Source organism: Eptesicus fuscus, chromosome 9 (genome assembly GCF_027574615.1).
Source record: "Eptesicus fuscus isolate TK198812 chromosome 9, DD_ASM_mEF_20220401, whole genome shotgun sequence".
Lineage (NCBI taxonomy): Eukaryota > Metazoa > Chordata > Mammalia > Chiroptera > Vespertilionidae > Eptesicus > Eptesicus fuscus.
Genome location: NC_072481.1, coordinates 16,292,444 through 16,309,013, shown reverse-complemented (window position 1 = coordinate 16,309,013; position 16,570 = coordinate 16,292,444). Strand labels below are relative to the sequence as shown.

The 16,570-nt window shown below is 47.0% G+C and overlaps 1 protein-coding gene across 1 annotated transcript in view; it reads right to left on the bottom strand.

Moving 5' to 3' along the window:
- Positions 1-2,586: 2,586 nt before the first annotated feature.
- ARID1A (AT-rich interaction domain 1A) overlaps positions 2,587-16,570 on the bottom strand; it is a 77,395-nt gene continuing 63,411 nt past the window's right edge. The window contains exons 11-20 of the mRNA XM_008148035.3: positions 14,615-14,824; positions 11,652-11,859; positions 10,396-10,528; positions 10,056-10,228; positions 9,542-9,692; positions 9,324-9,461; positions 9,145-9,241; positions 7,814-8,705; positions 7,320-7,450; positions 2,587-5,655 (exon numbers count right to left, since the gene is read on the bottom strand). Of these exons, the coding sequence (XP_008146257.3) occupies positions 3,925-5,655; positions 7,320-7,450; positions 7,814-8,705; positions 9,145-9,241; positions 9,324-9,461; positions 9,542-9,692; positions 10,056-10,228; positions 10,396-10,528; positions 11,652-11,859; positions 14,615-14,824 (3,864 nt within the window). The 3' untranslated portion in view covers positions 2,587-3,924. The remainder of the gene's footprint in view (positions 5,656-7,319; positions 7,451-7,813; positions 8,706-9,144; positions 9,242-9,323; positions 9,462-9,541; positions 9,693-10,055; positions 10,229-10,395; positions 10,529-11,651; positions 11,860-14,614; positions 14,825-16,570) is intronic.

Here is a 16,570-nt window from a genome sequence, read left to right as displayed (position 1 = left end):
CTATAAAATGTGAGACAGAATAGTGACCTCACAGGCATGGGACTGTTGCAGGATTATTTGATGTACTATGTCTGGTATCCAAGTAGGTAATAGAAAGCTATTGTTTCAAATTCCACTTCTAAGTGTCCACAATAATAGCATTTCTCTGTAATTGCTTTTGGTTCTTCCACTGTTTCCCTAAGGAAGTAGATGAACAGAGAAGCTATATATTGTAACATTAGCCTGTAAAAGTAACTGCACCTGGCCAACATCTACATTTCATTAACTTTGTGCCAGACTGTGCTAGGGATATAGGACAGGGATATAGCCGTGAACAAAAGAAACCCCCCTGTCCTCAGAGAGCTGATGTTCTAGTGTAAGGCTACAGATAAGTACAATGTACAATAGGCCAGATGGTAACAAGTACTACAAAGAAAATTTAGGCAGAGAAGGAAAATAAGACAGGGGAGCAGATTGCTATTTTAAACAAGGTGGCCAGGGAAAGATTCACCAATATATTTGAGCAGAGACTTGAAGATGAGGACTTGAACCATGCAGTTATCTGTTGCCAGTATTCTGGACAGAGGAAACAGTAAGTGCAAAGGCCCCAAGGTGGAAACAGCCGGTATAGTACAGTGAGCAATGGGGAAGAGAGGAAACCAGAACAGTAACAGCATGCTAGACAACTGAGGGCCTGGTAGGTCATTATAATGATCTGGACTTTTACTTAGAGTGAGAAGGATTAAAGGATTTTGATCTGACTTGGCTTTAAAAGGAGCATTCTGGTTGCTGTATTGAGAATAGGTTCTACCAGGCCAAGCAGAAACAGAAAGGACAGTTTGGAGGATCTTTTTTTTTTTTTTAAAAATTTAATATATTCTTATTGATTTCAGAGAGGAAGGGAAAGATAGAAACATCAATGATGAGAGAAAATCACTGATCGGCTGCCTCCTGCATGCCCCCTATTGGGGATCAAGCCCACAGCCCAGGCACATGCTCTTGACCGGAATCAAACATGGGACCCTTTAGTCCGCAGGCCGATGCTCTATACACTGAGCAAAACCAGCTAGGGCTGGAGGATATTTGAAGAATCTTCAAGAAGTATAATAATGTCTTAAACTACAGTGTTAGTGACTGGACTGAGGATTTTTTGAAGATTGCTAACAGAATGGCAGTGGAAATGAAAGTATTTTTTTGGCCAAGTGATGGAGTTGCCATTTACTGAGAAAACTGTGGGAAAGGCAGATTTCTAGGGGAAGATGGCATTTTAGTTTGGGTATGTTCAAACTAAACTTCCAGAGACAGCAAGAAAGCAGCTGAATGTTCTTATTTGGAATCAGGGGAGAGAGCCAGTCTGGAGAAATTAATGGTTAAGTTGGAGGCTGCTTTCAGATAAATGGTGTCTCATTGTTAACAATTTCTAAGAAAAATAGAGATTTCCTTTGCCAACTATTTCCAAAAGTTTCTTTCTAGAGCAGATTTTCAACTGGTGTGCCAAGAATTTTTTAAAACACACAATACCTATCAGAGGTACTGACTTCCTTTTCCCTTAGATTGTCAAATAAAAAATGACAACAGCCAGCACAATAGTCACTAGGTGTGAATCAAAAGTATACCTATTTTTTGCCGTGGCCAATATGGCTCAGTGGTAGAGCATCAGCCTGGACACCAAAGGGTTGAGGGTTTGATTCCTGATCAAGAGCACGTATCTGGGTTGCAGGTTCATTCCCAGCTCAGGTCCATGTGTGGGAGGCAACCAATTGATGTGTCACTCTCACATTGATCTCTCTCTCTCTCTCTCTCTCTCTCCCTCTAAAAGTCAACGGAAAAAATATCCTCAGGTAAGGATTAACAAAAAAAAGTATACCTATTTTTCTTTTTCTTTTTAACCTATTTTATTGATTTTTTTACAGAGAGGAAGGGAGAGGGATAGAGAGCTAGAAACATCGATGAGAGAGAAACATTGACCAGCTGCCTCCTGCACACCCTCTACTGGGGATGTGCCCACAACCAAGGTACATGCCCTTGACCGGAATCGAACCTGGGACCCTTCAGTCCGCAGACCGACACTCCATCCACTGAGCCAAACCGGTTTCAGCAAAAGTATACCTATTTTTGATCAGCATAAAATGTTTTTTGGTGTGCTGCAGAATTTTAGTATTAGTTTGTGTATCATGAGATGAGAAAGGTTGAAAATCGCTCTTCTAGAGTATCATCAATTTCTTTGGAGGACTCTATTTTTTCTTTTTAAAGTGCCCTGACTGGGAATCAAACCAGTGACCTCTTGGTTCCCGGGTCAACGCTCAAGCGCTGAGCCACACCCGCCAGGCCATCAGTTTCTTTTGCTATTTAAACTCACTTTATTTCAAGAAGCTAACACGCTTTTAATGCCTAAAACTTCCTCTTGCAGGGGAAATCTCAGCTTTCTTAAATTTAAACTTACACTGTGGAAAGTAAAGTAAAATATGATGCAGAAATGACAGGGTCCAGGATGCCACCTTTTAGAGGAGAGCGCACACCAAGGGCGAGTTGCAAGATCAGGAACCACACCCCCAAAGGGTCAAACTTTTAAATAGTTTGAAAACAACAAAAAGCCTCACAAACGTCTTACCAAGATTTAATGTACATTTATTCTTAACACGTGGAACATATAGTATAAAGATTTCATACTGAATAAATGATATTCATTAAGCCAAAAAAGGAAAAAAGGAGGAATTTACATCAAGTTTTAGCTACATTGTTTGAAATACAAATATGCAGATTTTATCACTGAAAAAATCTCAATTGTGTTTCTTCATCAGGAACTTCAACTGAACCTAGAACTTTTTCACACCTCGATTAGAAAGAAAACAAAACAAAACAAAAACCCAGAAAAAAATAAACTATAAGTTGATTGGCTGCTGAGACAGCAAGGACTTTTTACAGAGACCTGTACAGCATCACGCCAAGAGGGGCGATGTCTGGCAAGAGATTAAATAGCTGTGTCTCGCTTTGTGCAGGTCACCAACTTGTTAACTCGTCATACTATAAAGGGGCAGCTGGGAGGGGGACCAAACTGTGGGGACCCAAGGGTATGTGCAATGTACAACGTCATATATATACACACGTGGCAGCACAGTGGCTGCAGCTAAAGGTTAAAACCAGTTCTAAGAGGTGATCTCAGGGTTATTCATACAATCAAGGAGGAGAGAAAGAGGTCAGGGTGTTGTAGGTTCACACATGATACTTTGGGGGAAAAGCCTTTTTTTTTTTCTCCTCAACGTTTAACTAAAAACATTTTTAAAAACTACAGCTTGCTGCTGACCCAGCGGTTTTTTCTCTTGTTTCCATGTGAGACATTATTATTACAGTATGTTTACAGTATCAGGTGTACAGTACAGTACATGAAAGGGTCTACACTCTACTGCACAGGCCTCTCCAGTGAACAGGGTCTGTCCACAACTTCAAACTTCTCGGCTTCTGCAAGATTGTGAATGTACAACAATAAACCACACACAGTTCAGCAGTCACCTTTTTTGTCCTTCAGAGGGTTTTTTTTGTATTTTTTTTCCTTTTTTTTTTTTTACCATTAAAAACAGTTATGAAATGTGGCATCCCGTTGATGCAAGGACCGGGAAAGCCATTTTTATTTTATTTTTTTTTTCCCCAAACTCACTGTAAACAACAGTAACTTTGGTTAAAATAAAAAAGTCTTCTATGTAGGCAGAGCTTTGTCTTTTCAAATAGGGTAGGGTCCTGAGGGAGTGAGGACAAGGAACAGAAAGGTAGAAAGGTGAGGGGAACTGGGAAGAAAGAGAAATAGGAGACTTTTTTCCCAAGGGAGAAGCTGGACAGCACAGGGTAAACTGGATTCTGAGGTGGTTTTGCATAAATAAAGGGCAACAGTCAGTTTCTAAGTTCTCCACACACGCACACGCACACAGGGAGGGAGGTGTCCCACGGCTGTCATGACTGGCCAATCAAAAACAGTACATCACAAATGACTTGTGAAACCAATGAGTTCATCAATGGTGAGACCGAGATGTCCAACAGCCGTGACTCATACAGCGTGAACTCTGAGTGGTTCTCATCCACCTTGGCCAGGGCCAGCAGCGCACGGGCAGCCCGCCGCATCATGTCCACACTAGTTGGCTCAAAGGGAGGGTTCTGCATGTGGAGCAGGCTCGCCTGGCTCTGCTGGAACTGCGTGGCAGCAAGGCTGTCCTCCAGGAAGCCCAGGAGGTTGCCGATGCTGCCCTTCTGCACGGCGATGGCACGGGCTGCCAGGCTGTCTCCCTGAGCCAGGTTGGCCAGCAGTACCACGGCCATCTCCCGGCACACTGGGTTCTTTCGGTCACTGAGGAAGCGCACCATGGTGCTATACAACTTCTCCAGGCGGCTGAAGGGGGGCGTGGCCAGGATCAGGTCCACATTGTTGTCCTGGATGCTGAGTTTGCTGAGAGTTTCCAAGACCAGTCTCTGGGGGGAGAGGACGGCATTGGGGCCCAGGGTGGAGAAGGGGTCCTGGGCTTCAGCTGAGGGGCAGACTGCCCAGTGTAGGAGTCCATCCAGGACAGGCAGGCAAATGCTCTCAGGGTACGGGGAGAGGTCCAACTGCCCCGAGATGTTGGCTAGTGTGACCAAGGTGTTTTCCCGGAGCATCTCCAAGCAGTCCCACCACCACTCCACTTTGTTGCAGCTCACCCCTTGGTCCTGCTCCTCCTCCTTCTCATAAGTTAGTGGAGCCTGCTTCCGTTCTGGATGCTTATGGTGTAGAAGGATCAGCTTGCCCAGGATCAGCAGCAGCCCTGGGTGTTTGGACATCTCAAAGTCGTTACCTGGCACAAATGACAGGCTTCGGATGGTATTGGAGACACAGACGCAGCGCTTGGCAAGGGAATCCTGCCAGTCCAGAAGGGTACACAGTGGGGTCTCATCTTTACTGTGGGGTTCATCCTCTAGGATCTTGATGTTCCGGTGGCTCTGTGCTGGGCTGATGCCAAATGGAAACTTGCTGCTCTCCTTGGGAGCCTCTGCACTTTTAGCTCCCTCCTCAGTCAACGTGCTAGATCGGGTGGACAACATGTCATCCATAGTGGCTGTGATCCGTTTTTCTGGAGGGCCATCAGGTGGGGGGCCCTTCTGTTCTGTTGTCCCTGATGTACCCTCTGCTGCTGTGACATGCTTCCGGGCGACTGGTAGGCAGGGCACATGAGGCCGGGTCGGCAGCAGCTCTGTCTTGCTCTCAAAGTGGGTCTGGATATGCTCAGTGGTGTCCCCCCCACCAATCCGCCAGTGCAGCAGGCCACTGTCAAACTCCTGCACACGCCCAAGCTTATCTGAGCAGTCCACCACAAACGGGTCATTCTTCTGCACGATCTTTACTGGAAGCTTGTCAAACTTACTAATAAGTTTCTCCTCACTATTCTCTGAGGCTGCCTTGTCTTTGCTTGAAAAGGCCATCTCCTCATCATTTTCAACTACTTCCTCTTCTTCTTTCTCTTCTAGATTAGGACCTAGAAGGTCTTCCTCATCCTCCCCCTCCACAGGGGCTGGACTAGACACCTTGCTGCATCTCCCAGGGTCCAGTAGTGTTCTCTGCCCTGGGTCACCCACCTCATATTCCTTTAAAATGCCAAAGATCTCAATCAGGCAACGTCGGAAATATTCCACAAGGAGCTCTAGCAACCCTGGGAGCTAAAAGAGAAAGAGCAGGAAATAAATTAAGGGAGAAAAGTGGAGCCCAAATCTAGGCATGGTGGGATGACCCTCACAACATGAGCAGAGAGAGGGAATGCAGTTTGGACCGATGTTCATCTGCTCTCTTCTCTCCAAGCTCCCCAACATTCTAGGAGGCTGTACTCCATGGATCATGCAACATAATGAGTAGGATGAAGCTTTGATTCACCAAACATTGCTCCAAGCTGGTATTAGTGGGACCCAAATGCCAACTTGGATCCTGTATCAGCAGGCCATTTACCTCTAGAGGAAAACACTAATTTCCACTCATGTCAATTTCTGGTCGAATGGTATAGCAGAATGGAAAAAATAAGGACTTTAGAATTAGGAAGATCTAGGTCTGAATTCTGGCTTTTCCAGGAACTAGCTCTGTGACTTAACTTTCTAAGCTATAGTTTTTCCATCTTTCCAGAAATTCCTAAATTTTACAGGATTCTTCTGAGGTCTAAATGGAATATATCAAATGCCTAGAATATGGAAATTGCTCAATCAATATTCTTTTACTTTCTCATGGGAGCAAAATTATGCAAGACATAAAGTCAGGTTTTAGAATCAGAAAGACTCGGTTAACAGCTGTGTGAATCTAGGCAAAGGTAAGTCTATGAGCCTATATACTGAATGGCCAGATTATTATCTCTGAACGCATAATAATCTGGCCACTCAGTGTGTGTGTGTGTATGAATAATTAGAGGCCCGGTGCATGAATTCGTGCATGGGTGGGGTCCGGCCAGCCTGGCCAGGGGGAGGGGACATGGGCAGTTGGCCGGCCTCCTTGCTGGTCGAACTCCTGGTCAAACGGACAATTTGCATATTAGCCTTTTATTATATAGGATATACACTGAGTGGCCAGATTATTATGTGTTCAGAGATCATAATAATCTGGCCACTCAGTGTATACTCACCTCTAAGTGGCCACATCTGCCTCAGAAGACTGTTGTATGACATGAAAGAAAATATGAAGAGCCTGTCACAAAGTGGTGGCACAAGCAACAGTAACTATTTTTTTTGGAACAGTAACTATTAATAACAATCCCCCTTAGTCAGCTCCTTGGAAGATGGGTTGGTTGGTAGGTACTAAGAATGATCAAAAGAAAGAGTTACTGGGAAAACTCAAGATGCATGTCCTGTGGAGAGAGGGCCTGGAGAATCCCATCTGCAAGAACATCATTAACCTCCACTGCTCCCTGGCCCCCAGCAATTCCCATTCTACACCTTAGGAAAATGGGATTAACAAAGATCTCTTCTATTCAGAGTGGGTGAAATAAAAAGGGGGAAAAACTATTCCGTTCACTGATGAAGACCACAGGTTCTTCTTGGTAGTCTAGAAAACATGGGTGTCCTCGCTGACATCAACATAATCTGCATTTCTTACTGATACCAAAGAGTTTCTCTCAAATTCTCTTCCAATCCTGATACCTCACACAAATTATTATTGTTCTCAGTATTCTGAGCCAATGGCCAGTGGCAACGTATTGGCAAGGAAGATATCAGAGAGGGAGCAAGATGGAGGCGACCATATTGGCTGGGGATAGCTTAATTCCCTGTGTCACTTAGCATCATTGGCTTAAATAAAATTCCAGTCCCTCCCAAACTTCCAACCTTCCCCAGGCACCTGTACTCACCTGACTGAGGTTGAAGGTCATGATGCTGTTGTCATCATACAGCAGGATGTTAATGGTGTCTAATGCCCATGTGCTCTCTGCCAGCAGCCCAGACTTGAGGGACATCATTACCCGCCATGCCTCTGGAGTTCCTGAAACAAAACCTCCATGTCATCCATCCACCAAGCCTAGGCTGGTGGGAGGTGGTCAAGTGGTCAACCCGAGCGCTGGCCCATCAGTCAGGCTACTATGAAGGTAACAAATGGAGGCAGTTCCTATCTGAAAGATGACCCACATCTGCTCCTCATGGCTTCTAGGCCCTCTTAGGACATCACTGTATAGCAATTCCTTTAAGTAAAAGCCAAAATCAGCTGATTTCTTCCTTACTCAAATTTCTTTGGTTCTGTTTTAGTCAACACAACCAGATTTAACCTCATCCAGAATATCAGTACAGAGAACAAAGGACAACATGGAAAGGGGCAGATTATACAACCCAATCAGAGAGGTTTCCTTACCAATGTCTTTCATGGTGAGTCGCCTCCTCTGTTTCAAAACAGGCTGTGTGGCTTCAACAGAGCCAGGTGGGAAGGTGATGTCCCGCCGAATCATGGGGGGCTGCACAGGGGCAGGTGCTATGTGAGAGGCAGGCACGGGGGGACCTGCCTTTTGCATCTTCATCCCAGAGTGCAGGAATGGAGACTTGCTAGGAGAGGTGCGGTTCTCCATTGGCCGGGGCAGGGGAGCAGGGCTGGATACCTGAGGAATGTGATTCTGCATGCTTGGTGGGGGCTGGTAGTTGGAAGGAGGGGGCCTTGTCATGGGGGGCACGGGGGCAGAGGGACCATATGGAGGCTGGCGTGTGCCATGGGAAGGCCATGAGCCTTCATGGTTGGCCCTCTGATCCGTATGCAGCATTTCATCTGTTCGGTTCACACCATGATAGGCAGGGCCCTGGGGGGCAGAGCCCGTGCTCTGCCTGTTGGTGTAATTGTAGGTCATGTCATTACGCCCTTGCCACATGGTGCTTTGCTGAGCAACCTCAGCAGATGCCTGTATGGGGCCACCCATCATTTGTGGTGGCATGTTCTGCTGGGCACTGGAGCCAGGGGGTGCTGAGACACGGTCTCGGCCAAACTGGAATGGAAACTGGTTCTGGGGGCCACTTGTTGGCCGGCGCTCAGTAGCAGCGGTGGCAGTGGTAGGATACGTATTGCCATACTGGTTGTACACATCTTGCTGAGGGGAAGGCTGGGCAGCTTGTTGTTGGCTGGCGGGCTGGGGCTGGGCTGGGGGCAACTGCTGCTGCTGGGGCTGCCCCTGCCCAGTGCTGTATGGCACACTGTACATCTCCCCCTCGTGCCGCTTGGCAGTAGGGCCATATGTGCTCTCCATCGGCCGCTTGTAATTCTAAAACAGGAACAATCAGAGGGGAAGTTAATACTTTGCACTCAAGAACCATAGCTGCCAAGATGGCTGGCGATACCAGACACTGGACTTGCTTCTGCCCCTGGAGAAGACGCGGACTCCAAGAGAACAAAGGAATAATGTTTACAAATTATCTCTGAAAGCAAGAATCATTTTCTATTCCCTTCTGGCTCTCCCTTGCTGTAAGTAGGAAAACAAAGAAAAGTTCAAAAATCAAAATAAGGCCTGTTTCTAGTCCCCATTGGAGAATTAGAAACTGGACTGGACTCCAAATAGAGGAGAGATTGTGGACTTGGCTCCTCAGGCAGAGCTGGCTACTTGGGTGGGAAAAGACCACCAAAGTATCTAGGGAGCTGCTTAGACTTTCCACCTTACTGTTCTAACGGGCTCTGTGTGTCAGTCCACCTGACACCCTCCTCACCTGCTGCTGCTGCTGATACATTGTGGTCTGCTGGCTGGGGAAGGGGCTGCCGGAAGGGGTGCCTTGCGTTGAGAACTGATTGCCATAGGAATCATGTCTGCAGCAGAGAGGAAAACAGGATCAGTGTAGGAAACGGCAAAGCCAGAGGCACAGGGGCACTGAGACCAGGCTGCACTCACCGCTGCTGCTGCTGCTGCTGCTGTTGGGGGTAGCGGCTAGGAGAATACATCCCCGAGTCTGGGTTGGAAGGCATGAGATTCGGCTGTGGGGCTCCAGTGCTCCCCATGTTTCCCTCAGGTCCTATTCCAGGCTCCGTCCTAAACAAAAGCGAAGAAGCATGTTGAGTCCACTATAGCTGTGGGGTTCTAGGGTGATACAGGAGGGGGGTCATGCTTACCTCACTCTGTCATAAGGACCTCCATAAGGATAGTGCTGTCGTGGTCCCATTGCCACATTTGCCAGCCCAGGGCCGGCAGCTCGGCTGTAGGGGTCCCCCATCCCGCCGTTGGGGCCCTGCCCTGAGGACATGAAGGGATCGCTCCCTGGAGCTGGGTGTAGAAAGGCAGGCAGTGAGCAAACTGGTAGGTGAGCAAGCCTAGCAATCTATACTTTGCTTGCCCCAAAGACCCATGCCCTCTTCAGAGCTCAAGGTTGTTCCTTTTGTTTTCCTGACAGGTTTAAAACAGAGATCTAAAGAGGCCGTATTCAGTAGAGAACACGTACTTGTTAAGGGATAAGAAGGTGAGACCAGGGAGAGGAAGACAAGGAGGCGGGGATAAAGAGGGATAGTTAGGTTTAAAAATGCCTTATCTCAGAGGATGACTCGACCAGAACCCTGAACTACTCTCAAGCTATCACCCCACTTCCCTGGCACTGTCCTCAAAAGTACAAGGCCAACAGCAACTGGTCACCTTTCCTCATGCTGCCATAAGGATCCTTATTTGGCTCATAGGACATGCGACCCATCATGTCAGAGGTATTCATACTGGGCTGGTACCCAGGGTTTGGAGTCATGGAATTCCGTTTCTGGAATGTGGGGTCACTTCCATCAGGAAAAGCATCCTGGATCCCGACTGAATTGCTCCTGCTCCAGAACAAGAAAAGTCAATTAAATCCCAAAAAAAGCAATTCCTCTGATAAAACAGGATACATGGAAGTCTCTGGCTGGACAGCAGAGTCACCTGGCTGCATAGGAGCTCATGGACTTCTGCCTACGGTTCCCCAAACCACCTGCCCTGCTTGTGGCCTTACCTCATGCCTGGCAAGGGAGGGATTTGACTGTGTGGTGTAGATGCTGGAGTTGGTGGCTTCAGATCTCCCCCTTCTGCCATGGAACTGCTGGTTGACTGAGGTGTCTGTGGCCCCTGCATAGACCCTGATCCAGCTGTGAAGAGAGATGAAGGGTGAGCAGGAAAGTGTTTAACTCTCACAGGAACATACTCCCTGGGATCTCTTCAGAAAACATTGTTATAAGGCTAAAGATAGTTCTTTAAAGCCTAAATCACCTTTCTCCACAGGGAATCTCAAGGCTAGGTCAGGGAATTTGAGGGCTCTATCATGGTACTTGCTGTTTCACATTTGGAGAATTGGAGTGGTGTGGTGAGGCCATCACCATGCTGTTGACCCCTTGAATCTCTGCCAGCTTCCCTGACTACTTTACTTCCCTCCATGGATAGGGTCTCACCATGTAATGCTGGTGGATAAGCTCCCAGTCAAAGCCCCTGGAATCGTGGTTAGGGAGACCCAAATCAGCAGTGCACATTAGGAGCCTAGGAGCTCCTATTCTGAAGCATCTAGCAGTGTCACCACTCAGGTTCAAATGTTCCTCTAAGCTGAAGAGCACAGAATCACCAGTAATTAATGTTTCCATTAGTTACCATTCCCATAAGCAGATATCCCACTGCTTGGGCCTCTCCAGCTGATGAGTCATCTCAGGCACTCATTACACCCTCGGAGGTCAACACCAGAGCACGTGTTTACAGCAATCTTCTAGGAGTCCTGCCCTTCCCATGCTTGCCCAGGGCCCAGACGCCTCTCAGAAAGGAGGACTGGCAGAGGCACTCCCATTAGAGTTCCATTCATACCCTCTCCTCACCACTTCCTTCCCATTCATTACCATCTCAGCTCTTCGGGGAATTCAGGGCTCTAGTCTGAGCTGCATTCTAAGGCACTGACATCAATGGGCTAAAGCTACCAGATGGTCTTGCCTCACTGCTATTGTCAGTTTTCCCCACTCCTCTGATATCCCTCCTACTCTCTAGTTTACAAACATTTGGGAAGATGCCAGGTACACAATGAAAATTAAAACTTAAGGGTTGCTGCAGACTACTTCCCAAGGGAGTCGCCACAGCCTGCTCTTTATTCTGCCAACTCATTACATCCTGTGTGATAGGGCAGGGCAGAGCAGAGCATACATCCCTGGTGGCAGGTGTTGGTGAACAAGGAGACTGGACACTTGAATACTACCCTTGAAGTGTGAGCCTTGGTGGAGCTCACCCAACCCCTACCTGGAGAGGGAGGCTGGATCTTGGGCTGGGACTTCTTGGAATCAGCAGCTGCAAAGATGTCTGGGGGAGGGTCTTCTCCACGTTCAATCTTACACTCAAAGGCATAGAGACACTGGATGTACTGCTTTTTCAAGGAGCTGGCAGCACTGCTTGAGGTGCCGACATTGAGGTTGGTTGCAAGTTCCCGCCATTTTTTGTTCTTGTTGACCTGCACAAGCAACCAGAAAAGCCAGGGTACATCTTCTTGCCAAGTCCCAACCCCCACCAGACTACTAGGTACCCATCTCTTGTGGAATCACAATTCTCAGTTAACCACAAAAGTTATTAACTCCACTTGGTGGACAATCCACAATAAACATTGAATTCGTGCTGGCTTTCCTCTACACTCAGTAGGCTCTATCCACAGATCACTGCAACTATCAGGGCAAATTTCACATAACTATTAGAGAACAGAATTAAGAAAGTATGGTCTGTACACGTGTACTGCTGAAAAAGTATGTGCAATCACTATCAAAGCCAAATCCTATTTTCAATGTACCAATAAAAATGAACATTTTATAAAATGGGGATGTGCGGTAATCAACATCACCCTGATTGACTTACTTTGTCAAACTGGGGCTTTTCACATTTTTTCCCCCCCAGTGTGAGGCTCCTTGCAAATTTGACCTTCTTGTGCCTCTCCCCTGCATCTCAGTGACGTGTAACTACAAGCCCCTTTCCCTCACCAGTCACTGTCCTGACTACCCAGATGCTCGGGGCCCTGTGACTTCTTTTGTGCCTTCCCAGAAGCCAGCCTAGTCCTTCCTCCTTTCCTCAGCTTTAGGACACACCATTCCCAATCCCTTTAGTTACCCTTTCTGCTCTAGCCAGGCAGGTTTCCTTCTTCATGTATTCTATTAGAGACCCGATGCATGAAATTCGTGTAAGAGTACGCCTTCTTTCCCCCGGCTCCCGGGACTGGGCTTCCCTCGCAGCCCCGGCTTGGTCCGGAAGGTCGTCCGGTCTAATTAGCATATTACACTTTTATTATCATAGATGCTTATTTGCCTCTCAGGGGCAGGGAACACTGGCTTTCCAGACTCAATCCACAAAAGAAATTCAGTATGTTGTGATACTAATGATACCAGAGAGAAGAGTGATAAGGAAGCAAAGAGAAGAACAATCTAGATCAGTGATGGCGAACCTCTGACACGCGTGTCAGCACTAAATATTTAGTTTTTGGTTTATTAAATACAATTACATATAACAATTATACATTTATGTTATTTAAACTATAAATATCGCAAAATAATGTTTTTTTCCTCAATGTGACACACTACCCGAGTTATGCTCAGTTTTTTGGCGAAGTTTGACACACCAAGCTCAAAAGGTTGCCCATCACTGATCTAGATGGAGGGAAGGTGACCAGGAAAACTTTCTAGAGAAGGTGACAACTGAGCTGAGCTGAGTTTTGAAGGTTGGAGATGGTGTTGGTAGGGTACATCCCAGATTTCTCATCTCCAGGCCACCTGGGCCAGTCAACTGGAATAGCTCCTCCCTCCACCTAAACCCTACATACAAATCTTTCAGAAAAGCTCAGAACTTATCTTTTGCCTTTCTGGAGCCTTCACAAACTAACTTCTAACAGCACTCTCTCCTCTGCACTGTCTTTAGAGTTCAATTACAACACAGCATCTAAAAGGTTGGCATCCTTTTGTAAACTAACACAGGCCTAGGCTTTGGGATTCTCTCTGTACTAACTCATCTTAAGTTCAGACACCCACACAATTAAAAGTATGCCAAACCTAACCCAATATTCCCTTTCTTTCTAGGCAGGAGAGGCCTGTGTATGAGAACTAGCACCAAGGAGAACGACAGGAATAAGTTCAGGGTCACTTCAGAAGCCTCTGTGGCTTTGCTTCCCACGCCACTTATGTGGCGGTGCACACGTGTCTTGTTTTGTTTTGCTTTCCTTTGTGGGGGAGGGAAATTAGCCTGAAGGGAGAAGGAATTCATAACTGACTGTTGGTTGGCTTCATTCCAATCACTTTCTTTTCTGCTGGTGACAGCTGTTTTCCTCTTCTGATTTAGAAAGTTTGGAATATATGCCTCCCAGCCACAACTCCCCTGAGCTCAGCCACAAACTCAGGACCAACAGCAGGCTCCTGGCCTGATGACTACAGAACACACATTGGAGGAAAGTTTGCAAGCCACAGTGTGTTGCCAGCATTGCCTCACCTGTTTGCCTCTTGGGCTGAGAGTAAAACAAAGCTGTAAGGTATCAGGGCAGAGGCAAGGCTCACGGTGGTATTCAGTTCAGATGTTTGTAGCAGAGATGAATTCATTCACTTGTCGCCCATGGAGAGTAACTAATTAAACACAATTTCCCACCTACTTCCCCCTTCACAAACAATTTCTATTAAATAGCTCCTGAAATCTCATCTTTACTGCAAAGTTCCCTGGAAAGGGTCAGCAACTACTCTGGCTGCCCCTGTGCCATCTTGCAGACCAATTTATGTGGCAGAAATCTTGCTGAAAGCTTTATTACTTCTAGCTTTAGACAGCCTAGCAGGATACACCTGTCACTATTTTACAAATAAGAAATGTTAGGGCTGAGTGGTTATGAACCTTTATTGAGGTCACATATAAATGGCTGAGACAGGTTTCAAAACCAGGCCTCTCTCTCTGAATCTTGCTCTTGTCCACTATGCCAGACTGTCTCCATGGAATCAGAATTGCCCACAGACTTTCCCCATCTTTGTAACCCAGTGGGACCCCAGACATATAGTAAATGTAATGCCAATACTTCATCCTACCCAGGGAAGTCTCAGCCTTTTGGAAGCCTTATTTTCTAGAAGCCCTTGCTCCCAGGTCTGTCAGTATGCGACTCAGAGAGCAGGAGAGGGTAAAGCCAGGTAAAGCCACTGAGTATCTTGAGAGAGGCTTGTTGAAACCACAGGGGAAGCCAAGTCCTAGGCACTCACCTGAGTCAATCCACCAATCTCCTTCACAGACACATACAGGCGATAGAGGTCCAGAGGTTTCCTACCCACAGCAGGCAGATTTGTCATGCCCATGGCCTTCTCCTCCGTGAAGGCCAGATAACGGTCCACCCACATCTTCCTCTCAGGCTCACCACCCAGCTCATACAACTTGGTGATCTTCTCATTGGTTGTAGTAGAAGAACTGGATTTCTGGAAGGGACAGGTCAAGATTCTTAGGAACTGGTTAGATTCAAAGACTATGCTAAGGGTCTTAGAAGTTCCTTAATTAGGTGATAAAGCTTCTTATTCTGGGGTGGTTACTATCACCTGCCCTGCCTTTGTAAGGCTGCAAGGCCAAAAGATAGGTAAGTAGACCTTCTTCCTGTAAAGGAAGGAAATACCGACTATATACACTGAGTGGCCAGATTATTATGATCTCTGAATGCATAATAATCTGGCCACTCAGTATATATTCTATATAATAAACGGCTAATATGTAAATTATCCCCTTGACCAGGAGTTCAACAAGCAGGCAGGCCGGCCAACCGCCCATGTCTCCTCCCCCTGGCCAGGCTGGCCGGACCCCACCCATGCACGAATTCATGCACCGGGTGAAAACACACACACACACACACACACACACACACACACACACACACACACACACTGAGTGGCCAGATTATTATGCGTTCAGAGATTATAATAATCTGGCCACTCAGTGTATGTTACACGTTAGGTGCTGTGCTAGATGCCTTTACATATTTAGGCATAAATTATTTTCCTCTTAAAAGATAAAAAAGCAGGCACAAGGAGGCCACATCTACGATCTCATAGCTTTCAAGTAGCAGGGCTGAGTGTCAAATCCTTGTCCAGCTGACATCAATATCACTACCACTACCCACACTACTTAATCAGGACCTGGACACACTCTTTAAATAAATCCTCACCCAAGGATGTTTTTATTGATTTTCACAGAGAGAGAAGAAGGGAAAGGGGAAGGGGGAGGGGGGGAGGGAGGGGAGAGGGGAGGGAAAGAGAGAGAGGGAGAGAGAGAGAGAGAGAGAGGGAGGGAGAGAGACAGAGAGAAACATTTACAGCTGAGAGAGAGAGAGAGAGAGAGAGAGAGAGAGAGAGAGAGAGAGAGAGAGAGAAAAACATTGATCAGCTGCCTCCTGTATGCACCCTGACTGGGGATTGAACCCATAACCATTTTGGTGTACAGGATGACGATCCAACCAACTGAGCCCTAGCAGGGGCTAGACACACTTTTATAGACTATTTCAGAGAACTCAAGAAATTCAAATCATGATCTTGAGACAATGGGATGGACTAAAATGAAAAACTTTGCCTACTCTCAAGAAAGGGACTCTCAAGTGCCTGAAAGGCTTTGGATGGTATCCTGTCCAAGACAGGATGGCTAATAGGGTCTGGGAGCCAAAGGTGAAAGTCCATAGAAGGTGGCTCCTATGATACTTAATTTCCCCTACTTTATAAAATAGGGAAAATGAGGTATGACATAGGGCAGAAATGTTTCAAATAACTCAAATACTGAACAGGTCCCCAGGTTGCCACATGGCCCAACAGCCAGCACACTCAGTACCAGCCTACAGGGAGGCCAAGGACCAAACCCCACCTGCCTCATTTCCCATTTTATAGAATACTAGAGGCCCAATGCACGAAATTCGTGCATGGGTAGGGTCCCTAGGCCTGGCTGGTGATCAGGGCCGATTTGTGGGGCGACCCGCTGGCACCCACCTTGGCTGCCTGCTCGCCGACCCCACCCCTTGCTGCCACTGCAGCTGTCAGGCATTGCCTCCCTCTGTGGGGCAACCGGCAGGATGATGATGATTATGATGGTGGTGGTGGGGCCGACTGGCACCCGCCTTGGCTGGCCTGGGGTCTCCAGGCAGCTTCTGTGTTAAGCATCTGCCCCCTGGTGATCAGTGCGCATCATAA